This window comes from Rhinoderma darwinii, chromosome 1, assembly GCF_050947455.1.
Source record: "Rhinoderma darwinii isolate aRhiDar2 chromosome 1, aRhiDar2.hap1, whole genome shotgun sequence".
Lineage (NCBI taxonomy): Eukaryota > Metazoa > Chordata > Amphibia > Anura > Rhinodermatidae > Rhinoderma > Rhinoderma darwinii.
Window position 1 is genome coordinate 48,107,490 of NC_134687.1, and position 25,833 is coordinate 48,133,322.

At 41.4% G+C, this 25,833-nt stretch overlaps 1 protein-coding gene across 3 annotated transcripts in view; it reads right to left on the bottom strand.

Annotated features, from left to right (window-relative positions):
- Window positions 1-25,833, bottom strand: part of FAM184B (family with sequence similarity 184 member B) — a 109,144-nt gene that overhangs the window by 57,602 nt on the left and 25,709 nt on the right. For all 3 annotated transcript variants that reach the window (XM_075858455.1, XM_075858464.1, XM_075858447.1), the window contains exon 2: window positions 1,497-2,261. In XM_075858455.1, coding sequence (XP_075714570.1) covers window positions 1,497-2,261 — 765 coding nt within the window. The remainder of the gene's footprint in view (window positions 1-1,496; window positions 2,262-25,833) is intronic.

Genomic DNA, 25,833 nt, shown 5'->3' on the forward strand with positions numbered 1-25,833 from the left:
ACTAGCCTAAAATACTACCCCAATGAAATAACAATGCAGGAGCATCTTTTTTTTAGAATTCCACTTTGTGACTTTTCTTTTATCCTCCTGGAAATGTATAAATAATTTGATGGCTCAGTGTTGTTATTCCCATTGTTAATGGGGCGTGTTCCTACATTTTGACACTGTCCAATCTCTGCAGGGACACCCCCCAATAACAAGGGGAACGGCAAGACCCAGTTGTCAATTTATTTAGAGGAATGTCACAATTATTTTTTTTCGGTGCTCCAGAATTGTTATATCATGGAGAATGCAAGTATTTACAAAACCAGTCATGTCAGGAGAGGTGACACAGAGAGATGAGACAGTAAGGGTATGTGCACACACACTAATTACGTCCGTAATTGACGGACGTATTTCGGCCGCAAGTCCCGGACCGAACACAGTGCAGGGAGCCGGGCTCCTAGCATCATAGTTATATACGATGCTAGGAGTCCCTGCCTCTCTGCAGGACAACTCTCCCGTACTGTAATCATGTTTTCAGTACAGGACAGTAGTTCCACGGAGAGGCAGGGACTCCTAGCATCGTATATAACTATGATGCTAGGAGCCCGGCTCCCTGCAGTGGGTTCGGTCCGGTACTTGCGGCCGAAATACGTCCGTCAATTACGGACGTAATTAGTGTGTGTGCACATACCCTAACACTAGGGGTCAGTTCACACTGAGTTTTTTGGTGATGATTTTTTTTTCATTTTATCTTACTGGGAGGCAGAGGAATTTTTTTTCCAGGACGGTTTGGGACGCTTGTGGGGGAAAAAAGTGGCAAGTACCTTTTTTCCCGCTTCTGACCTCCCATTGAAATCAATAGGAGGCAGAGAAAACCTGAGTGTTTTTTGTGTCATTTTTTGCCCGTGGTCCTCGCATTAACTACAATGGCTGCCAGCAAAAAACACTGCAAAAAAATGTGGAAAAATAAGTGCAAGAAGTTCCAAATCTGCCTCAAAATTTCTGAAGGAATTCTGAGGCAGATTTTTCCTGTGTGAACCGGGCCTTTAAATGATAACATGTGTGAATAGTCTGATCTACAGCCTGCTACGGATATCTCACCCTCAAGCCCTTTTTAAGGCCAGGATCACACACACAGTTTTGATGCAGTTTTTGTGGTCGTTTTTGGCTCCATCTTTAGCCAAACACAGAAGTGGACACAAAGAAAGAAGATGTAAAAGTATTTTCTTTATACCTTTCCTTCCTTTTGGATCCACTTCTAGCTTTGGTTAAAAAAAGTGAGCCAAAAACAGCATCAAAACTGTGTGTGTGACCCCGGCCTAAGCAGGACTGTGGAAATGGTTTACAATGGGCACTTGCTCACTCATTTAACCCTTTATAGGCATCTCATACATGCCCTTATTTAAAACACCTGCTGATAGTGGCTCTTTTAAGTATCGTGAGCAGGAAGGAAACATTGGACAGTGGCAATAATCACTACTCCACCCTCCTCAGGAGATTTCCCGCTTTACCTGTACCAGGTCTTTCATGTTATTAGAATGTTGTTTGACTTCGAGCATTTCAAGCTCCTTTGCCTCCAGATCATCTTTCAGCTGTTGCAGTTCCTGTAGTGTCGCAGCTTCCTTAGCTTGGCTCCCCTTCTTCTGCTCTTGCTCCTTCTGCTGAAGCTGTTTTATCATTTCCGTAACGGACTGCTGCAGAGTTTTTCTTAAGTTTTCCTTCTCTTTGATATAAGTGCTGTGGAGTTTGCTCGTCTTAAGTGTATAGTCCTCGGTTAATTTGCGATTCTGCGTTATTAGAGTCTCTATTTCTTTGCTTAGCACCTGGATTTCTTTTTTAAGTTTCTCATTTAGTTTTTCTACAGACGTCTCTTGGTCACTTGAGGCACGTTCTTTTCTTAGGGCATCGGCCGCCTCCGTGAGTTGCTTCAGACGGTCTTCATAATCAGTCTTCATAGAGAGCATTTCCTTGGACAAGGCAGCAATCCTTTCCGCTTGCTCACACTGGCTCTTCAGTTCCCTCTCTTCTGATTGTTTTTTATACATGGCAAGATCAGCTAAGCTTTGTTCTTTTATCACATTATTTTTCTCCAGGGACTCCTCAAGGTTCTTTATCTGTAGTCGTAGGTTCTTCTCCTCCTCTACCATGTTCTCGTATTGGAAAACTTTTTCTTTTGTCTCGTTCGAAATTAGGTCAATATCATTTTGATGGGATTCTTTCAGAGTGAAAATATTCCCTTCATATTCATCAATCTTGAGATTCAAAGAGTAAATTACCTATAGAAAAAGAATACAGGATAAAAACTGCATTCACTTAATAATACCATGAATATGGTGTGACATCATAGTGCAGTCAGCATGATATAACATCTAAACTCTTTTACCAACTCTTATCGAATCACTATTCTTATGTGGTAGGGTGGTCTATGCCCCCCTACCAGCATTGGGTTGCAGTTGTGATTGCTACCCCTACAACCTCTATAGCTATGTTACTGTGCTGGCCAGACCAAAAAGTTCATACAGACTTCAAATTCCCATTAACATTTTTATGGGTTTGACTCGACATTTTGCAACGTTGTTAGGAGCTACAAACAATTGTCATTTACTCATATGAAGGACCTTAAATGAAAATGAGACAACCCCTTTAACCTTTGTCTATTAGGGCATATAGATATCATGTAGGGAGGTAGCTCGCTGGGGAACCCCTCTCTATGAACCAGAACAGAGAAAGGCTCCCAGGCCCATCCAAGCATTAGGTGCATGCCATGAAATGCTACATTTCACCTGCAGCGTTCTCACACATGGTTTTCCCCTTCGATACCAGCTGATTAATTGGGGTTAGAGAAGCCGGCACTCCCTAAAAAGACACCCACTTTAATCACATCTTATGCAAAAAGCTGACTGCGGCCACAATGATTTTAGAAATCGATTGGTCAAGACTTATTTTGTCATTCTCATTGTCCATTGATCTCAGTGAATCCTCCAGTGCTTATTCGATATGATTCCAACCTTTCTTCTTAGGAGGTTTTTATGTTTTTAAACATATGACACATAGTGAGGGATTATCTGTAACAAAAATTCCTCAACACTGGTAAGAGTTAATTGAAGCATTGCTTAACTTGGATCAGTATTATTATGAGTAATATTGGTGCTCATCTAAGGTACAAACATGGCGATTAGCAATGTTGAATTACAAGTAAAAGTGTAATTTTTACATAGCATTTGCATATTTAAAGGTTACGTCTAATTTTGAAGGAAACATTTTTATAAATTTTTTTAATAAATCAATGTTCTATTTGAATTTTGAACACCTTCTGAATTGGTTTATTTAAAAAAATAGTTTTTAAGATACAACTTTAAAACCAGATTCGTCAAGTCAGCAGGACTGACAGCTTCGGTGAACGCTGGTACTGACTTGTCGGATCCAGCTATTATCGATCACATCTATGATCATAAACTTAGATGTGATCAATAACGGCAGGATCCTGAATGTATAGTGTTCACTAAAGCCGTCAGTCCTGCTGACCTGATGGATTCAGCTTTGACCGCAAGGTATAGCTTCTATGTATACACGATTCATAGAAGATGTATCTCGAAAAGTAAAAACTTTTTTTTAATAAGAACCAATTCAAAAATTGTTCTAAATAAAATAAAACTATCATTTATCAAAAAAAAACAACAATAATAATAATTTGCCTTCAAAAGTGTACATACCCCATTGCTTATTCTTTCTTATGTGCTTGGTATTTCCAATTCATTTCATAATTCATTTAATCTTTTAAGACAGACACAATATCAATCAGTAACATCATAATTTACGAGTGCAGTCGTATAAATACATTGAAACATAATATAGATTTGTACAATATAGATTTGTACAAATTTAGACAAGGGCATACATAGTGCAAAGAGCACCAACAATTTTAAGGCCGGGTCCACATGGGGATTTTGCTGCAGATTCACCGCAGATCTTACCCCTGCTACATTCAACAGAAATTGAAGATTTTACCTGCGCAAATCCAGAGGTTAAATCTGCAGGTTAAATGGACATCTGTGTTATCGGCGACATCTCCCTCCTGGGAGACGCCGGTACTCACTTCCGGGTCCTGGGACTGTGTCCCGCAGGGCGGGCGCGCCCGCGCGTGCACGGCCTTAAAGGGCCAGTATGCATCCAACTGTCATCACTCAAAGAGTGCTGCTGGACTATAAAATGGGCTCTGCCCACTTGATCCTTGCCTGAGTGTTGTTGTCTACCTTAAGTTTGTCTTGCAAATGGTCTCCCAGTGTTTTCTAATTCCCAGTGTTACCAGTTCCTGCTGCCTGTACCCTGCATCCCGTGCTATCATATCTACAGAGAGAGTCAAGTCGTGTCTTCCGCTGCATCTACTGTGCCAGCTACAGTGAGAGTCAAGTCGTGTCTTCTGCTGCATCTACTAGCCTTCTACAGTGAAAGTCAAGTTGTGCCTCCGCTACTATCTACATTGCTTCAGGTAACCATTCTGGACTATAGACATTGTTTTGTACCTAGTTGGCCAGCTGCTTCCCTGCTACGCGGTACGGCCCAGTGGGTCCACACCCCACTCCGTGACATCCTGTCAGCTGATTGTGGTGGTGGCTTGCATTGAGACAACCCATTTAATGCTTACAATGTTTACTGTCAGTCATACCTCAAAATTAGGGCATAGTTCTGCAACAGACCAATATATCCCTCTTTACGAAATGCAGCATGCTGACGGTATAGCGTTTTTTCTAGACTTTTCAATATAACTTAAAAAAATGCATTTACAAAAAAAGACACTGAAAAAATAAAACTTCACTAAAAACGCATATAAAAAAACAATACAAAAATCACACTTCAAACTATCGTACAGGCGTTTTTGGTGCCTTTTTAACCCTTTAGTGACCACTCACTAGTGTTCTTACGGCGGCCACTAACAGGCTTTATTTCTATGCAATTTTCTTTTTACGGCACTGCATCGGAATAAATGAACACCGACATGAGCAGTTAAATCTCCCTGCCTAGCTATCTCCGGTAGCTAAGGGCTGGGAGCAGACCTGCTCGAATGTGCGAGATCGAAATAAGTATCGATCTCGACCGTTTAACCCCTCAGCACATCTGAGTGGTTTTGACTGGGCTCCCTCTCACCCCACCGGCACACTGCGATAAGATCGCAGGGTGCCGGTGTCTTCTATGGCAGGCGTGGGCCTAATAAAGGCCCCCAGGTCTGCCTCTAGTTAATGTCTGCTAGGCCAGAGACATGGCCTAGCAGATGCCTGTCCGTTTTACACGGACAGGCAGTAATACACATTGCAATACAGAAGTATTGTAGTGTATTATAAAAGCAATCAGATAGTGAAGTTCCCGTAGTGGGACTAGTAAAAACATTTTTGAATAAAGTTAATAATAAATAAATAAAAATCCAAAGTGAAAAAAAATGAAAAACCCACTTTTTTCCCTTACAAAATGCTTTGTTATTAAAAAACAAAAAAAGTTACATATATTCGGTATCGCCACGTCCGTAAAGACCCCAACTATAAAGTTATTACATTATTTAACCCAATCGATGAATGCCGTAAAAAACAAAATAGAAAACAATGCATGCATCATATGTCCTAGGGCAGGGGTCTCAAACTCGGCCGGGTAAGTGGGCCGCATATAGAAAAAATGGGAAGTTGACGGGCCGCATTACTTTCAAATTTGATACAATACAAAATTATTGTTAATCAATTAGTTATTTGAACTACTATAACACTATATTACTAGAATAATAATACTACATTACTATAATAATAGCGCTAGGTTTAAAATTTGAGATATTTCTCCACGTGCTTATTTCAACAATCCAGCTTTCCAGTTTAAGTGTCGCTAAATGCAGTCCGGCGGCTCAGTTAGCACACATGTCAAGATTGGGCAGCCCCTTGTTAGATAGTGCCGCAGTGCCCTCTGTGGATGCTGCCACAGTGCCCTCTGTATAATGCAACACACCCCTAGATAAGGCCACAGTGCCCTCTGTAGATAAGGCCACAGTGCCCTCTGTAGATAAGGCCACAGTGCCCTCTGTAGATAAGGCCACAGTGCCCTCTGTAGATAAGGCCACAGTGCCCTCTGTAGATAAGGCCACAGTGCCCTCTGTAGATAAGGCCACAGTGCCCTCTGTAGATAAGGCCACAGTGCCCTCTGTAGATAAGGCCACAGTGCCCTCTGTAGATAAGGCCACAGTGCCCTCTGTAGATAATGCAACACAGTGCCCTCTGTAGATAATGCCAGTGTCCTCTTCAGAGGCTATCACACACCCACTTGTAGATAATGCCACAGTGCCCTCTGTAGAGGCTGCCACAGTGCCCTCTGTAGAGGCTGCCACAGTGCCCTCTGTAGAGGCTGCTCCAGTGCCCTCTGTAGAGGCTGCCCCAGTGCCCTCTGTAGAGGCTGCCCCAGTGCCCTCTGTAGAGGCTGCCCCAGTGCCCTCTGTAGAGGCTGCCCCAGTGATGTCAGGGGCTTGCCCAGAGCTGGAGTCCCAGGCAGAGCGCTAGTAGGCTCTTCCTGGGACTCCAGCTGTGCTCCTGACATCACTGGGACTCCTGCTCTGGGGAAGCCCCTGACATAATTGTCGATGTATGGACAGCGATGTCAGAGGCTTCCCCAGAGTCCCGGAGCAGAGCCGATAATAGCGCTCTGCCCGGGACTCCGCTCTGGGGAAGACCCTGACACACTGTCCATATATGGGCAGCGATATCAGGGAATTCCACAGAGTCCCGGAGCAGAGCCGACACCAGCGCTCTGCTCGGGACTCCGGCTCTGGGGAAGCCCCAGACATCGCTGTTCATATGTGGACAGCGATGTCAGGGAATTCCAGAGTCTCAGTGCAGAGCCGATACTAGCGGCTCTGTGTCCCGCAGGCAGCAGATGACAGCCCCAGGGGCCGCATGCGGCCCACGGGCCGTGTGCTTGAGACCCCTGTCCTAGGGGGAGCTATACTGGGGGAATCACTTGTTGAGAAGGATCTGGGTGTACTTGTAGATCATAAACTAAATAACAGCATGCAATGTCAATCAGCTGCTTCTAAGGCCAGCAAGATATTGTCGTGTATTAAAAGAGGCATGGACTCCGCGGGACAGGGATGTAATATTACCACTGTACAAAGCATTAGTGAGGCCTCATCTAGAATATGCAGTTCAGTTCTGGGCAAAATATGGTGAAATCCTATTCCATGTAAAATTTCCTCAAAAAACAAGGGGCAATCCATCCGTTTGGAGAAAAAAAGGTTCAATCTGCAGAGGCGACAAGCCTTCTTTACTGTGAGAACGGTGAATCTATGGAATAGTCACCGCAGGAGCCGTCACAGCAGGGACAGTAGATGGCTGCAAAAAAGGCTTAGATAATTTCATAGAACAAAAAAACTTCAGCTCCTACTATATGTCAATGTGTAGAAATTTTTCCGTTCCCTTTTCCCATCCCTTGATTGAACTTGATGGACATGTGTCTTTTTTTAACCGTACTAACTATGTAACAATGCAAGTATTGCTGTTTTTTTTTTTCATTTTTTTTTAATCCTGCCTTAAAAAAATGTGATAAAAAGTGATCAAAAAGTTGCATGTACTCCAAAATGGTACCAATAATGGTGCTATTAAAAAATAGAACTTGTCCTGCAAAAAATACCTTATACAGCTATTTCAACGCAAAAATAAAAAAGTTATAGCTCTTTGAATGAGACGTTGGGAAAAACGTGAAAAATAGCTTGGTCATTAAGGCCTAAAATAGGCTGGTCACTAAGGGGTTAAAAAGTGAAAAAGAAAAACTATATGATCCTGGCCTTAAATGGATTTATTCCTTTTAAAAAATGTCAAGTAGTAGAGCATTAGACAAACTTGCTAATTTATACTATTAAAATTTAGTCCCGAAGCACGCATCTCAGAAACTCGGTGTCGACTGTGCTATTGCTGTTTACATTTACTCACTCATACATATCATTACAGTATCCTGTTTGCAGTTCAATGTTGAAATAAATCTGAGGTTATGTCTCTCATTTGCAACCATTGCTATTGCTCCAATGCATCTAAAAATAAAAATGTAAACAACTAAGCAGTTTTGATTAAAATTATCCCACTGTTTTGTGTATGCACCTCCAATGCAGACCAATGTGTTTCCATGGTTACAAGCTACAAACAAAACTTGTGTGTAGTCGAATCCTGCAGTCATGTGTTATTCCATCTTCTACTGTCTGTAGGTTCAGGGTGAGAATCAGACCACACACAAGGTTTGTTTGTAGTCTGTAACCACGGAGATGCGTAGCTCTGCAAAGTAGCCAACTTTTTGCAAAGTTGCAATAAAGTAATAAAAAATATTGCAAAATTGTACATACCCTTTCAGTCAGTAATATAACAGGGGCGTAGCTAGGGGGGGGGGCAGGCGGGGCACATGCCCCGGGCGCAGTTTAGAGGGGGGCGCCAGCGCCACCTCCTCCTGCACTATAATTGTACCTGTGTCGCAAGGACACAGGTACAATTAGAAGCAATGAATGACCGGGCACGTTCCGTGCCCGGCCATTCAGCGCCTTTCCACGAATTAAGCAACTGGTACCTTTTGTACCAGTGAAGCTTCCGTCGATGAAAGGCGCTGACTGACTGACTGGGAAAGTCATCCTGCCCAGCCAATCAGCGCCTTTCATAGACGCTGTGTTCAACCCCCAGGAGACCTGCGCAGAAGAGAGCAGGTCTCCATGGCTGCCGGACGGCGTGAGAGCGGGAATAAGGTGAGTTTGAATATTTTTTATTTTTTTTTAACTGTAATAGACGTGTGTGTCTGTATCTACAGGGGGACTATATCTACAGGGGGGCTATATACTGGGGTGGGCTATCTACAGGGGGACCATATTTACACGGGGTGGGCTATATACAGGTGGACTATATCTACAGGGGGTGGGCTATATACAGGGGGACTATATCTACAGGGGGGTTATATTCTGGGGTGGGCTATCTACAGGGGGACCATATCTACAGGGGGTGGGCTATATACAGGTGGACTATATCTACAGGGGGTGGGCTATATACAGGGGGACTATATCTACAGGGGGCTATATACTGGGGTGGGCTATCTATGGAGCAACATATACAGGGGTGGGCTATAGCTACAGGGGGGCTATATAGTATATAGCCCACCCCTGTAGATATAGCCAACCCCTGTAGATATAGCCCCCCCCTGTAGATATAGCCCACCCCTGTAGATATGGTCCCCCTGTAGATATAGTCCCCCTGTAGATATAGCCCACCCCTGTAGATATAGCCCACCCCTGTAGATATAGCCCAGCCCTGTAGATATGGTCCCCCTGTAGATATGGTCCCCCTGTAGATATAGCCCACCCCTGTAGATATAGCCCACCCCTGTAGATATGGCCCACCCCTGTAGATATAGCCCACCCCTGTAGATATAGCCCACCCCTGTAGATATAGCCCACCCCTGTAGATATAGCCCACCCCTGTAGATATAACCCACCCCTGTAGATATGGTCCCCCTGTAGATATAGTCCCCCTGTAGATATAGCCGACCCCTGTAGATATAGCCCACCCCTGTAGATATAGCCCACCCCTGTAGATATAGCCCACCCCTGTAGATATGGTCCCCCTGTAGATATGGTCCCCCTGTAGATATGGTCCCCCTGTAGATATAGTCCCCCTGTAGATATAGTCCCCCTGTAGATATAGCCCACCCCTGTAGATATAGCCCACCCCTGTAGATATAGCCCACCCCTGTAGATATAGCCCAGCCCTGTAGAAATAGTCCCCCTGTAGATATAGTCCCCCTGTAGATATAGTCCCCCTGTAGATATAGTCCCCCTGTAGATATAGTCCCCCTGTAGATATAGCCCACCCCTGTAGATATGGTCCCCCTGTAGATATAACCCACCCCTGTAGATATGGTCCCCCTGTAGATATAGCCGACCCCTGTAGATATAGCCGACCCCTGTAGATATAGCCGACCCCTGTAGATATAGCCCACCCCTGTAGATATAGCCCACCCCTGTAGATATAGCCCACCCCTGTAGATATGGTCCCCCTGTAGATATGGTCCCCCTGTAGATATGGTCCCCCTGTAGATATGGTCCCCCTGTAGATATAGTCCCCCTGTAGATATAGCCCACCCCTGTAGATATAGCCCACCCCTGTAGATATAGCCCACCCCTGTAGATATAGCCCACCCCTGTAGATATAGTCCCCCTGTAGATATAGTCCCCCTGTAGATATAGTCCCCCTGTAGATATAGCCCACCCCTGTAGATATAGCCCACCCCTGTAGATATGGTCCCCCTGTAGATATGGTCCCCCTGTAGATATAGTCCCCCTGTAGATATAGCCCACCCCTGTAGATATAGCCCACCCCTGTAGATATAGCCCACCCCTGTGTATAGCCCAGCCCTGTAGATATGATCCCCCTGTAGATATGGTCCCCCAGTAGATAGCCCACCCCTGTAGATATAGTCCCCCTGTAGATATAGTCCCCCTGTAGATATAGCCCACCCCTGTATATAGTATCCCACAAATAGCTCCCCCTATAGTGGTCCACAGAAAGCCCACCCCTGTATATAGTGCTCCACAGATAGCCCACCCCTGTATATACTATATACAAGGGTGGGCTATCTGTGGAGCACTATATACAGGGGTGGACTATCTAGTGGAGCACTATATACAGGGGTGGACTATATGTACAAGGGGGGCTATATACAGGGGTGGGCTATCTGTAGAGCACTATAGGGGGAGTTATTTGTGGGACACTATATACAGGGGTGGTCTATATGGCAGGTACTATCTACAGGGGGCTCTATGGCAGGCACTATCTACAGGGGGCTCTATGGCAGGCACTATCTACAGGGAGCACAGTGTGTGTGACACGGTGTATGGTGCTATTATAATTAGAGGTGCAGTGTATGGCACTATTATATTTAGGGGCGTAGTGTGTGGTATAATGATAACTTTATATATATTTATAGGTGCAGAAATGTTGGAAAAGTGAGAAGCTGAAGACATGTGAGCAGCAAACTGCAGAAATGGTCTGTGACCGGGAGAAGTCATCATAGAGGTCTGGACCGGATGGAGAAAAAGAACTAGAATCTGAGACGTCACCGGTGAGTCACTTAATGTAAATGTTTATTCTGCCTCTAATCAGTATTGTAGTCGCTGTATGATCTGCAGTGAGATGATTATGACAGGATTTATTTTTTGTGAAACGGCATCTCCCAGCATATCCTTACCATTGTTCGGGCCATGCTGGGAGCTGTAGTTTTACGCCGTACACACCTATACGGCAGGGGTTGCACTAAATTGAGCTGTATTTGTGCTGGTGTTGTATATATGTAGTGAGCTTGCTTCTGATGCTGTATATTTGTACTGAGCTTTGTTCTGGTGTTGTGTATAGAACCATATTGCTTGTAAAATGTACAAATGTTTTTATGCTCGCGATTGGTAGAGAAAACAAACACGGCGAGGGGGAAGGAGATGTCGGGAAAGAGGTTGGTGGGGGGGGGGGCGCCAAACTGAATCTTTGCCCCGGGTGCTGGAGAACCTAGCTACGCCTCTGAATATAATTATATACAAAATGTTCTTCAGACTGGTTGGATGTAAAGCTATGTGGTTGTGTGAATGTCTCTCATTGCTGGAAAGGGCATATTTTGGATCTGTAAAATGCTAGGGTCAACCATTGGCCATTAAATAAATAGCCAGACTAAGTAGAATCTATATCGGTGCCCCAGGTCTCTAGTGTTGGCTTTGTACCAGGCAGCACATCTCCAGTTACATCAAAATCCATGTAAACCTCTTTTTAGGATATGTCTAGCCATGGCTTTAGTAAAAACGATGTTAGTTATTTAAAATCAATATTGTTGTTAGTTTTTAAAATAAATTTCTTTGCCTCATTGGATACGTCTCACTCTGCACTGGGTTTGCTGGTAGTAGGCTTCGTTCACATCTGTGTCAGGGCTCCGTTCAGGGGTTCCATCAGAGCTTTCCCTCAGAGAAACCCATGAACGGAACCCTGACAGAAACAAACGGAAACCATAGGTTTCCGTTTACATTACCATTGATTTCAATGGTGATTTATCTGGTGCAAATGGTTTCCGTTTGTCTCCGTTGTGCAAGGGTCCTGTCATTTTGAAGACACATAGGTCTGCATTGGAGCAGTTTACACTAAAGTGTGGAATATTTTTAATAAAGACTACTTTGTTATATTTTTGAGATGTAAGTTGTTGAGGTGACATGATCTGTGACTTCATGTTCCTGTATTTAGCTCACTGGTAACTTGGGTCTAATAGGCAGTTATCAGTTATATGTATAAAGAGACATACAGGGAACACACAGATCATGTACATACAATAGTTCATTAATAAATTAAACATATATAATGTGAATTTTTTTTTAAAAGTTACAAATATTTTTTATTTTACATTTTTTTATTTTACAAAATAAAAGTAGTCAGCGGTGGACAAATGCCTCTGTATAGGTATGCATTTACATCTTGGTTTTTTTTTGCATATATTTACAAAAATTTTTTGCACACAGTTGAATATGTTTTTTTGCATACAGTTTTTTTTAGGGAAAAAAAAAAGTGGTATTCATAGAGCCTTGCTTAGGACTTTGCAATCACTGCCATAGTTCAGATGTATGTTCTGTGATCACTACAGTATTAGATAATTCCAGGGAAAAATTCAAAAAAAGCTAAGAAAGTAAAGATAAATGAAAACACTAAAACACCGTAAAAAGGGATAGATCAGTGTGGGTCTGAATGCTGGGCGCCCACAGTTCTTAATTGCTCCCAACCATTGTGACCAAGGTGTGGAGAAGTTATATGGAGTAGTAGCGCGTGCAGCAGCCCTATAGGAGGTGCAGAAGCTGCTGAGTATATTTCTGCATCTCCCATAGAGTTGTATAAAGTGGCAATGTGCATGGCTGACCGCTGCTCCATATAACTCCTTACCACAAACGTGAAGTTGAGGAGAGACTAGGGTCTCCTGTTCTAACGATCGTAGAGGTCCCAATGCTTGGACCCCCACAATCTAATATTTATTAATATTGTATTATTTGTATAACAATCAATAGTAGGCATATGGAGATCAAACTATAAACTGGATGTAAAGCAGCCCATAGCCTACTGAAACTGAAGCAGGTAAGCTTTGTGGTATTAGAATTGTCTGAGGCTGTGTCAATTGAAATTGGTGTAGTCCTCCGAATCTGAAGTTCTATCACCATGCTGCCCTACTAGACCAACTCAAAGAATGGTGGCTCCCTCATTCTGATAAGAAATGGGTAGACATAGAAAAAGCTTCCCTAGGAGTAGATAACTTAAAAAATATATTGTACTCAAAAGCCATTAAATATAGGCCAGAACACGGCTCCACATCTACAGTACATGCTACTTTACAAATTTGGAACAATTTTACTAAATATAAGCATCTTGATATGCCTACCAAAATAGAGAAAATCCCATTCCAAATCTTGAATGAATTTCTTCCAGATCTAGACATAAACAGCTGGATAAACGCAGGCTTAACATATATAGATGATCTATATGTGGAAAATAATCTCTGTTGCTTCTCTGACTTATCATTCAGATACAAACTAGATAAAACTCAATTCTACAAATTTCTGCAGATAAGAACGATTATGAGAGAAATTCCATATCCATTAATCTCCCTACCTATGCCGGCTTCTATGTACTTAAATAACCAATTAAAAACAATTAAAGGTATTCACACGTTTTATCAGATTGGTTCCCAATCACTCACCTTTGAAAATCAAACACATATATCTAAATGGCATAGAGATCTGAACGGCCAATTTTCAAGAGATCAGTGGTTAAGAGCATTCTCCATCTCTCTTAAGTCCTCTTCCTGTACTAATCATCAAGAATTATATTATAAAATATTCTATAGATGGTATCTCACTCCATATAAACTTTCCAGAAGATATAGTGATGCATCGCCCCAATGTTGGGGAGGATGTAACCATTTGGGATCCATACTTCACATATTTTGGGAATGTCCTTTATTATTAACCTTTTGGCAATCTATTAGCGCACTACTAAATGAGATTACAACTCAAAATATCAACCTCACGCCGGAACTTGGGTTACTACGGCTTGGAATTGATGTTATTCCCAAACAATTCCAAATTGTAATATGTCATATTTTAATATCTGCCACATCAGCTGTAGCGTTCAGATGGATAACATGTAACATCCCGACCATCACAGACATCATTAAAAAAGTCAATACAAACTATCAATATGAATATATTTATGCCTGTAGCATACAAAGACATGACCGGTTCTGTAAAGATTGGATGTGTTGGAATAATTCTGTATATGCCGTACCTCTCCCTTTCTAGTGGGAGCCCATACTTTGTCTGTTGTATACATTTTATTTTTTCTTTATGACCTGTATACGTTCTTCACAGCATTTATTTTATTTACCTTTTATTACCCATATTACTTTGAATCCCATTTTCCCAAAATGTTAAAACTTATAGGAATTAACGATTTAATTATTATTTGAGACTAACTATTTACTTCTACCTTCGAGTAGAACTGTTATACACATATATTTTCTGATGTCTCAACTGTTTAATAAAGACATATTGAAACAGAAATTGGTGTAGTCCTATCCACGTCCAGTACACTATGCTAAATACTACAATCTGCTTTCTAAATATACTGAAATAACTGGCACATAACTTTTGTGTACATTCTGGGCATAAAGTTAGCACATGTATTTATTTCACAAGAGTCAGCTTGTCTGGTCTTTTATTTGTAGTCTGTTTAAACATGTGAAACATTCCAGCTAATAGCTCCCTAACACCGCTCACTACACATACTATAAAAGGGAAGCTACAAACGATGACACCAACATGTCCAACCTGTTGAAAAGGTCACATGATCACTCAGTTGCCCTTTTCTTGGAGAATCCCCTGCGGTCGCATAGCAATGCTTCCGCAATTACGGATGGCTACGGATGCAAATGAGTTGTTTCAATCTCTGCAGATTCATTGCAATTAATGGACACCCAATGATCTTCACATTTGGGCACCTATTTATCTCAAGGAGTCCTGCAATATAAAGAAGGTGTTGTTCAAACCCACCAATCTTTTTGTCAAAACAGAACAGCATCTTCTCTCTGACCTCTGGGAAACAATTCCATGAAAGTTATAGAGTACCTTTCATTCATCACCTGTACTGGGTTGTTACAGGGGAGTTTATAATTTAAGGCTGAGGACTTGAAGAGAACATTTCATGTTAAAAATGCAGTCAAATCTGCAGACAGCATGTTATACATCAGAAGGGGCTGATTAGATTGATATACACCGCGTTCCAAATTATTATGCAAATGTTATTGTTCGCTGATTTTCCTAAATAGTCGATGCAAATGACAGTCAGTATAATCTTCAAGCCATCAACCGTTGGAGTATAATGCAAATTTTATTGAACAAATCTCCTAATGATAACAGGTTTTTTTTTAGAAGTAAAAAACTCAAAATGCACGGTTTCAAATTATTATGCACAACAGAGATCAAAACATTTTAAAGGTTGTAAGGAGAACTGAAATGGTAATTTGTTGAATTTGCAGCATCAGGAGGTCATATTTACAGAAATCAAAAGCTCTTTCAATAAAAAAAAAACTTAACAGGCCAAGTTACATGTTAACATAGGACCCCTTCTTTGATATCACCTCACAATTCTTGAATCCATTGAATTTGTGAGTATTTGGACAGTTTCTGCTTGAATATCTTTGCAGGATGTCAGAATAGCCTCCCAGAGCTTCTGTTTTGATGTGAACTGCCTCCCATCCTCATAGATATTTTGCTTGAGGATGCTCCAAAGGTTCTCAATAGGGTTGAGGTCAGGGGAACATGGGGTCCACACCATGAGTTTCTTTGCTTTTATGCCCATAGCAGCCAATGACACAGAGGTTTTCTTTGCAGCATGAGATGGTGCGTTGTCATGCATGAAGATAATTTTGCTACGGAAGGCACGGTTCTTCTTTTTGTACCACGGAAGAAAGTGGTCAGTCATAAACTCTATGTACTTTGCAGAGGTCATTTTCACACGGTCAGGGACCCTAAAAGGGCCTACCAGCTCTCTCCCCATGATTCCAGCCCAAAACATGACTCCGCCACCTCCTTGCTGAAGTCGCAGCCTTGTTGGGACATGGTGGCCATTCACCAACCATCCACTACTCCATCCATCTGGACCATCCAGGGTTGCACGGCACTCATCAGTAAACAACACGGTTTGACAATTAGTCTTCATGTATTTCTAAGCCCACTGCAACCGTTTCTGCTTGTGAGCATTGTTTAGGGGTGGCCGAATAATAGCTTTATGCACACTTGCAAACCTCTGGAGGATCCTACAACTTGAGGTTCGCGGGACTCCAGAGGCACCAGCGGCTTCAAATACCTGTTTACTGCTTTGCAATGGCATTTTAGCAGCTGCTCTCCTAATCCTATTAATTTTTCTGGCAGAAACCTTCCTCATTATGCCTTTATCTGAACGAACCCATCTGTGCTCTGAATCAGCCACAAATCTTTTCACAGTACGATGATCACGCTTACGTTTTCTTGAAATATCCAATGTTTTCATACCTTGTCCAAGGTATTGCACTATTTCACGCTTTTCGGCAGCAGAGAGATCCTTTTTCTTTCCTATATTGCTTGAAACCTGTGGCCTGCTTAATAATGTGGAACGTCCTTCTTAAGTAGTTTTCCTTTGATTGGGCACACCTGGCAAACTAATTATCACAGGTGTCTGAGATTGATTACAATGATCCAAAGAGCCCTAAGACACAATACCATCCATGAGTTTAATTGAAAAACTAATAATTAAATGTTTATGACACTTAAAACCAATGTGCATAATAATTTGGAACACTGTGTATATTCCTAATTATTCTCGCCCCATTCCTTCTATGCCAAACTATTTTGCGACACAATAACATGTACACACTGAGCGCTCCTGTGCTCTCCTCTCCTGGTCTGACAGCCAGCTTGTTATGCATCGGAGCCTGGGAATGCGCTGCTGGGTTCCTATAGCGACACCACGTCACCATCGCAGTCCCCCCCCCCTGTCTAAGGCTGTATAGTTTTGTTGGAAATGTTGCTGCTCATTCTGGGCTTAGGAGTACAACTCAATGACAGATTTCTGTGCATACAGAGAAAACTGTCAATCACAAAGAAGAACCGGACTACCAGGTAATTTTTATGACAATGATTATTGTTACCCTATGACTGATTATTGATATTTCTGGAATCCCAGGTGTCTGATTAATAAAATTTGGCATGTATCAGTACAGCTTTCTCATTACGCTGATAGCCTATTTGATTCCCCCTCTGCTCTCCTCCCTATCTACACTTTGATACTGAAAAGCCTGTAATAGCTGCCCTACTTGAAAACGTATATGCTTTCCTCCCTCTCCACACTCTGATATGCCATGTACAACCTCCTCCCCCTCGCTGCTGTCTCTAAGGGCTTGTTGACACGAACGTGGGGGAAACTCTGACGTGAAAAACGGCCGATTTTCACGTCCGAGTTGCACCCGTGTGCAGGGGCGTAGCAAAATTCTCATGGGCCCCGATGCAAAGGTTCTTCTTGGGCCCCACCCCCCAAACTTCTCATGGCCAATGGCCCACAGCTTTCAGCTGCATAGCTGGGTCTCCTAAGTGACCCAACAATGCAGCAATAGCAGCCAGGGTCGTCGCTAAGGTCTTAAAACGTCAGGGGAAATAGCCCCAATACATATGTCCCCCCCAAAAAATGTCTACGCTTGTATGTATATGTGTATATAGGAGACAGCATATCTATAGCACTACGACCCTATAGCTATAGATAGGATTAGATACAGTGCCTCAGCAGTCAGTATCACACATGATGGGATTAGATACAGTGGCTCAGCAGACAGCATCACACATTATAGGATTAGATACAGTGGCTCAGCAGACAGTATCACACATGATAGGATTAGATATAGGGCTCAGCTCGCTGACATTGCGGCTCCAGCGCTGGACCCAGGAAAGGTAAGAATAATAATTGTTTTGCTTTTTTATGTGTTACTAATTATTTTTGTGTGTTTGTGTGTTTTTACAGGTTCGGTGTTGAACTACTTCGGATTCGAGGACTACTTCGATAACAGCGTTTTGTTTATTCTCAATAAAATGGTTCATGAGGGATGTGTGTGATTTTTATTTCAATAAAATATTTTTTCTATGTCTTTGTAGTTTTCTAAACTTTATTACTACCACCTTAGTAATGGCTGCTGGCTGATTGACAGTGCCCATTACTAAGGTGGGGCTTAAGGTTAGCCGGTGCAGAGGCTATCACTAACTCCCAATATTACCCCGATACCCACCACCACCAGGGTTACCGGGAAGAGCCGAGTACGATCCTGTACCCGACAGTCTGTAGTGATGGTCGGGCACTGGCGCGGCCACAGGCTGGTATTATTAGGCTGGGAAAGGCCAAAACAGTAAACCTTCCCACCCTGTTAATGCTAACCTGCTGCGGCTATGTTGTATCTGGATGATTACCTAGAATGGGGGGAACCGCACGACGTTCTTTCCAATTATTTATTTATTTATTTTTAAAAATGACGTGGGTCCCCCCCTTTTTGATAACCAGTCAGATACAACATAGTAGCAGCAGCCTAACATTACCAGTGTGGGAAGGGCCACTGTGTTTGGCCTTTCCCAGCCTAATAATACCAGCCTGTGGCCACCCCAGAGCCCGACCTGCACTACAGATGGTCGGGTACTGGATCGTACCCGGCTCTTCCCGTTACCCCTGGTGGCCGTGGGCACTGGGGTAATAATGGGGGTTAGTGGTAGCCTCTGAATCGGCTAACACTAGCCCCGCCTTAGTAATGGACGCTGTCAATCAGCCAGTGGCTATTAATAAGGCAGTGGTAATAAAGTAAAAAAAATAAATACAAAGACATAGAAAAAAATGGTTTATTGAAATAATAAACCCCCCAAACATCCCTCATTAACCATTTCATTGATAATAAAAAAAAGCCGTCATCAAAGTAGTCCTCGAATCCAATGTAGTCCAATGACTGAACCTTTAAAAAAAACACAAACACAAAAAAAAAACATTAGTAAGTGCCTGTTCACATCACCGCTGCCCTTCCGTCGGAGGTTACCATCGGGCAACCGCTCAACGGAAAGTCAAACTGAAACCTCAGCTTCCGTTTCTCTCACCATTGATCTCCATGGTGACGGAAACATTGCTATATTATTCCGTTTGTCACTGTTGACAGGGATCCGTTGTTTTGATGGAATCAATAGTGCAGTCGACTGTGCTGTGCTGCGTCAAGAACAATGGAACTCTGTCACAATGCTGTGACGTCAGGACCGCCGCTGCGCTCCAGAAGGAGGAATGTAAGTACTGTCAGTTACTATAGTAACGGGGGCCTCAGTTTATTACATAGGCCCCAGATACTATAGTAACTTTTCATCGATGTGGTGCTGGGGGCCATGGTCCCCCCTGGCTTCGGGGCCCGGTCGCAATTGCGACCACTGCGACCCCCATAGTTACACCATTTGAGTCTATTGAGGGATCTGTGAAAACTGAAGAAAATAGGACATGTTCTATTTTTCAACGGACCCCTCAGACGGTTCGTTGAAACAACGGCCATGTGAACGGCCCCATTGAAATACATTCGTCCGTGTGACGGCCGTTGTTTTAATGGCCGTCACATGGATGTATTCAATGTTCGTGTGAATAAGCCCTAACACTAAGAGAAGAGAGGGGGAGAACAGATTACGGCACCCCTGTCAGGAGCAGTGGACTGACGAATTTGAGTTAGAAGCAGCACAGCCAGTTATCTACAGGTGCTGCACAGGTCTTACAGCAGCAAAATGGTAGGACATTTTTAATGAGGACTATTTAAAATGTTGCATAATTTTGCATTTAGGAAGAAAATGAACCAAAAAAATTCAGTGCAAAGGAGTTAATAGCTTTTAAGGCCCATAAGATGAGAATTACTCTCCGCCTGTCTGTCAAGTAATCCAACACTGCAAGGATTGACAAATGCTGGACTATCAGGTAATTTTTATGATAATGATTATTTTTACCCTTAACCAGATTATTTCCACACTCTCAGGTGCCTGATTACTGGATTTTTTTCTGTATATTCAGTTCAGGTTAAAATTTAACCTACACTTTATCATAAAGGCTATATACAGATACAAATACAGGTCAGGCATGCAGATAGTTGAGAATTCTTTACAGCAGTGAGAGTCTAGAGTACTTGCTGTGGACATGTCATAACTAAATAACTAGTTATTGTCTGCAGGATAATCTTTCCGTAAGTTACATACTTTATTGTGTATTTTGGCTTTCTGAATGCTGGTAACAGCTGTCCTCCTAATTCACCATAGAGCTTTAAAAGAGCACTTGGCTCATGATATTGAACTTAGCAAGTTTAGACATTAAAGGGGTATTTCCAAAATCATAAATTATTACCACCGATCGTGAGGATGGGGGTCCCAAACCCCCAGATACTCCTCACTGCACCCCTCACAGTGAGGAGCTTAAACAGAGCATTTGCCTGCCGTTCCATTCACTGTCTATGAGAATGATGGAAACAGCCGAGCGCTGTACACGTCTGTTTCCGTCAATCCCATAAACTTTGAATGGAGCGGCAACGTTCATGCTCAACTGCCGCTTAATTCAATGGCCTCCTCACTGCGGTCGAGCAGCGAGGAGGAACGGGGGGTTCGGGAGCCCCGTTCTCACAATTGGTGGGGTCCCAGCAGTGGGCCCCCTAGCAAATAGAAAATTATCACCTATCCTATGGATAGGTGATAATTTATGATTTTTGGAAAACCCCTTTAAGTAAGGAATTCTATATACCTGGGGAGGTTTTACTATAAAATTTACTACCTATGCACTTTGAATGATGATTGCAGGCATTTTTGCAAAAGTGAAAAACAGGGAGTGCAGCCAAATTGGTTGTCAGTGTTGTCACCTTGAAATTAGCTTCCCAGAAAATGACCAACAGCTGTTATTGTGTCAGCATGTTTAACTCGGGACCCCCCTCTATGAGCCAACAAGCAGTGATTCACGCTCTGATGGACCCAGTCTATCTATTCATTACATGGACAACCATTATTGAATAGCTGCATGTATTATTACATTTCCCCAGAAGCGAGCGCTGCAAAGGAGATGTATCGTTGGCCGCATCTTCCTCCAGCAAAATCAGACTGATGGCTTGAGCTGAAATGTATGTAAGGGGTTGGCGTCATCCGGATGACCACCATTACTTGGGGTAATAAATCATTTATATACCTTTTTAGCTTAGGTCGTCATACTGTTTTGAATTGTTTTGCATTGTATCTATACATCAGGATGTCATCCTTTGCTACTAGATTTATGTAATACCTACTTGTCTGATTATGTACCTATGATGTTGCCAACAATATCCCCAGTTTGGTTTGTTTTATGTTTTAACACAGTTATAGTAAACATTAATAAAGATTATTATGATTAAAATTATTTTTTCGTGGCTTCTTTGCACTTGTTCATGTTTATAGGTTCGGTCTATAGCAAAATCAGCTGTTTGCCTGAGGTCATAAGAGCAAGACCTACGGTGATTACTGAGGCGGCTTTCATATTAAAGGAGTGGTCTGTGATGTAACAACCACTTTAAAGGGGTTATCTGGGAAGTGAACATTTTTTAGTAGGGGCTGCAAATGAAATAAATAAACCAAAACATAAATACTTTCCTATCTTGGCCTCCGGCGATACAGCGCTGAGGCTCCGGTGGTACTCCCGGTGGTTGTTTATGTGAAAGTACCATGTGACCGATGCATCCAAATAGAGGGCTCAGTGGGGCTCTAAGCGCTGGATCGCCATGGGCAAAGTTTATTTAGTTTTCAGCCCCTAGTAAAAAAAAACTTTAAGAAAATAATACTAGAGAAATTATGTAGGGGTAGTAATCTATTTTCTGAATGTGATCATCGTATATACTGTGTCAAAATAGATTGATAACAACCCCTCTAACCCCAATGATAAGATATATATCTTTTTATACACCTTTTTACGGTTAACACCTTTCATACTTGGCATTTCGGAGAGGTCACCTTTTCATTATCTAGATAACATAGACTCCCTTGTGTACTACATAACAACCCTGTTCCATTATTTCTTACAGAGAATGAAACATGAACTGACATTTCCGAGTTTCTACAGGCTAAATTTTATCTTTGTATTAAATCCAATGTTAGATTCAGTTACTTGCTTTGTCACTGCTTAGCAGCCATGCTATTTCACCATATATATGACAATTATACCAGCCTGCGTGAACTTTTACACTTACAGGTGCCAATTCTGTCCAGGCTGTGGCAACTGTGGTCCCATTTCTGATAATAGGTTAAAGAGGATATTCCAACATGAATTATATATTTCTAGCATAGTATCTATCTAGGTTTAGGCAGTAGGATGAGGGGCTCCTGGTGAATTCTAAGGAAATGCCAAAGTATTTGAGTTCCCCATGCAGCTTTGTTGTAGATTGGAATTACTCTTAACCATAGAAGTAGCAATTATTTTAAAATCTAAAAACAAATGTAAGCAATACACTAATATTTTCTGCAAATTAGCAGAAAAGTTGAGCTTTTAGATAACATCAATCTACAGTATTTGCTGAAAAGACTTCGTTTCAAAGGAGTGGAAGGCCATGTACACCTTTGAAATAAAAAAAATTCAAATAAAAATGTATATCAGTGTGATTTGTGCAACTTTCAAAATATTTTTTATTAAAATTTATTTTTACTTTTTGAGATACTGTACAGCAGCTTTGTATCTTGTATACAGAGCAGCTGTATAGCTCGCTAAGACCTGTATCCATCAGGTCAGCGGGACTAACGGGTTCAGTGAAAGCAGGCCCCGCGTGTCTGATACGCAGGATCCACCTGTAATCAATCACATCTAAGTTATGAACTTACATGTGATCAATAGCAACTCGATATACAGGATACAAAGCAGCTGTATCTCAAAAGGTTACATTTATTTTTAATAAAAAGTATTTTGAAAGTATATATATATATATATATATATATATATATATATATGTCTATTTCAAAGGTGTCCATAGCTTTTGAAGTAGTTATGCACTTCTCAAAATTTATGGCATTCCTCTAAGATATTATCATTGTTGTGAGCTAGGTAAGGATCTAACTACTGGGACATCCACAAATCATAAAAAGTGAGTAAGTGGTAAATTACTGGTGCTAAACCTGTCTGTAACTCTATCAGAGATATAGGGTAGGCATATGCATTGTGATTGGGCATGGGCCAGACACCACATGCAGCCCCCAGCCTACCAGTTGAACATCCTGCTCTAAATGTATTTTGGAAGAAACACAGAGGTATACTAAAAACAAAAATATTTTAAGTGGACATCATAGATTTCCCCATAAAATGCATAGTTATTTGTAACATAAATAAATAAATACGTACACCTTGTTTCTCTAATTAATTTATAAAAAGATTCTTTTGTAACAGGTTAGTGGATTCCTAGGTAAATACTTCATATTTTAGCAATGACATCACTCCATTACATATACACCTGAAATATGAAAGAGCTTACCCCACGATCATTTCAGCCATGTCGGCTGTACACTGTGACATTTATAGTTTGAACTTTCTTGTTCTTTGTTTTTGTTGTTTTGATTATTTTCAACAGGTCACCATACTACAAGAACACCACAGGAAAACAGAACGTAATATTCCATCCAACTATCAATCAAACATCACATCTCAATACAACATGAAATCCTATTGGTCAAATCCGATGCAGACTCCTCTAAACTGCAAGTATATTACACTACACAAAGCTGTCAAGTATTCCAAAACAAATGACTATTAAAATCTTATCACTCAACACGAAGGGTCTTAATCACCCCTTCAAAAGATCCTCGCTTTGGTCTGAAAGCAAGTTAGAAAATGTTGACATTATATGCGCTCAAGAGACTCATCTTTTAGAAGCAGATGCCCACAGAATCAAACATATCAATTTCCCACATATATACCATGCCCATACCACACAGAAAAAGGCAGGAGTATTGATTGCTTTTAAATGTACCTTAATATTTGAAGAATTAAATGTATTTGCTGACCCAAAAGGGAGGTTCCTTGTGCTGGTATGCAAACTATATAACAGAATATACACAATTTGTAATGTATATGCTCCTAACAGCAAGCAAATCAATTTTCTTAATAAAGTACTTAGGAAAATTAAAAAAATACAAAAAGGCAGTTTAATTCTATGCGGTGATTTAAATCTAATTTCAGATCCATTAATGGATACAACAGCTAAGCACAAGAGACCGCCCTCAACATTATTGTCATGGTTACATAGTAACAACTTGTATGATACTTGGCGATGTCTTCATGCCAACGAAAAGGACTACACATATTATTCTTCTCCACATAGAACATACACAAGAATAGACTATTGTCTCACAGATAAAAATTCTCTGCAGCTATGCACTAAGGTCAAGATAGGTGACATAACTTGGTCTGATCATTCACCTTTAGTTATAAAAATGAATGAACCTCATATTCCACAAATAGAGAATGTATGGAGACTAAACAACTTTCTACTAGCACATACCGAAACCCAGAAACTCATTCATAAAGAGATCAAGGACTACTTCGAACTCAATCCCACACCTGATATCAGTGTATTTACTCTCTGGAACGCTCATAAGGCGTACATACGAGGTATTTTTATTAAAATATCAGCATTCCACAATAAAAAGAGGAAAAAACAATTGAATGATATTACCACAGAACTGAGAAGTCTAGAAACACAACAAAAAAATAACCCATCATTTCTTACCCACCAAAAATTAACTCATACCAGAGACAAACTCAGATCCTTACTACTATACAAATATGAACATAACTTAACTAAACTCCTTATGAAATACTATAGCCTAAACAATAAAGCCAATGCTTTCATGGCCAAAAGAGTTAAAAATATACAGATGAAAAATAAAATTGCCCATCTGATCTCACCGACCACATCTAAGAAAATTCTTAATCCAAAAGAAATAGCAGATCATTTTGGAGAGTATTACTCGTCATTATATAATTTAAAATCTGACCCTACAATTTCACAACCAACTACTGAAAATATTCAAAAATTTCTTGACAAAGTCAATCTTCCTACTTTATCCAACGATCAACTGAATAACCTAAACAAACCAATCACAAACGTAGAAATTCTTAGAGCTGTCACAACACTCAAAAGATCTAAAGCCCCAGGCCCAGATGGCTATACAAATGAATACTATACGACCTTCAAAGACATCCTTTCCCCTCACATGGAAACCTTGTTTAATAAAGCAATGCTGTTAGGATCATTTCCTAAAGAAATGCTTTTAGCTACAATTACAACCATACCTAAACCTAATAAAGACCCGACTTTAACCACCAATTATAGACCCATCTCTCTGCTAAATGGAGACATTAAACTCTATGCAAAAATTCTATCACATAGATTGGAAACTATACTGCCTGGTCTGATAAACCCAGACCAAGTAGGCTTCATTAAAAACAGACAAGCCTCTGATGCTACAAGGCGATTTATTGACATAATAGATTGGGTGGAGAGGAATAGAACGCCCTCTCTGCTCTTATCTTTAGATGCAGAGAAGGCATTTGATAGAATAAACTGGACATATACTTTTCAGACTCTAGAAAGGTTTGGGTTTCATGGCCTGATCTTACAAGCATTTCAAAGCACTATACTCTAACCCCTCAGCGAGGGTACTCACAAATGGAATGTTATCCAAACCATTTGACATATCCAATG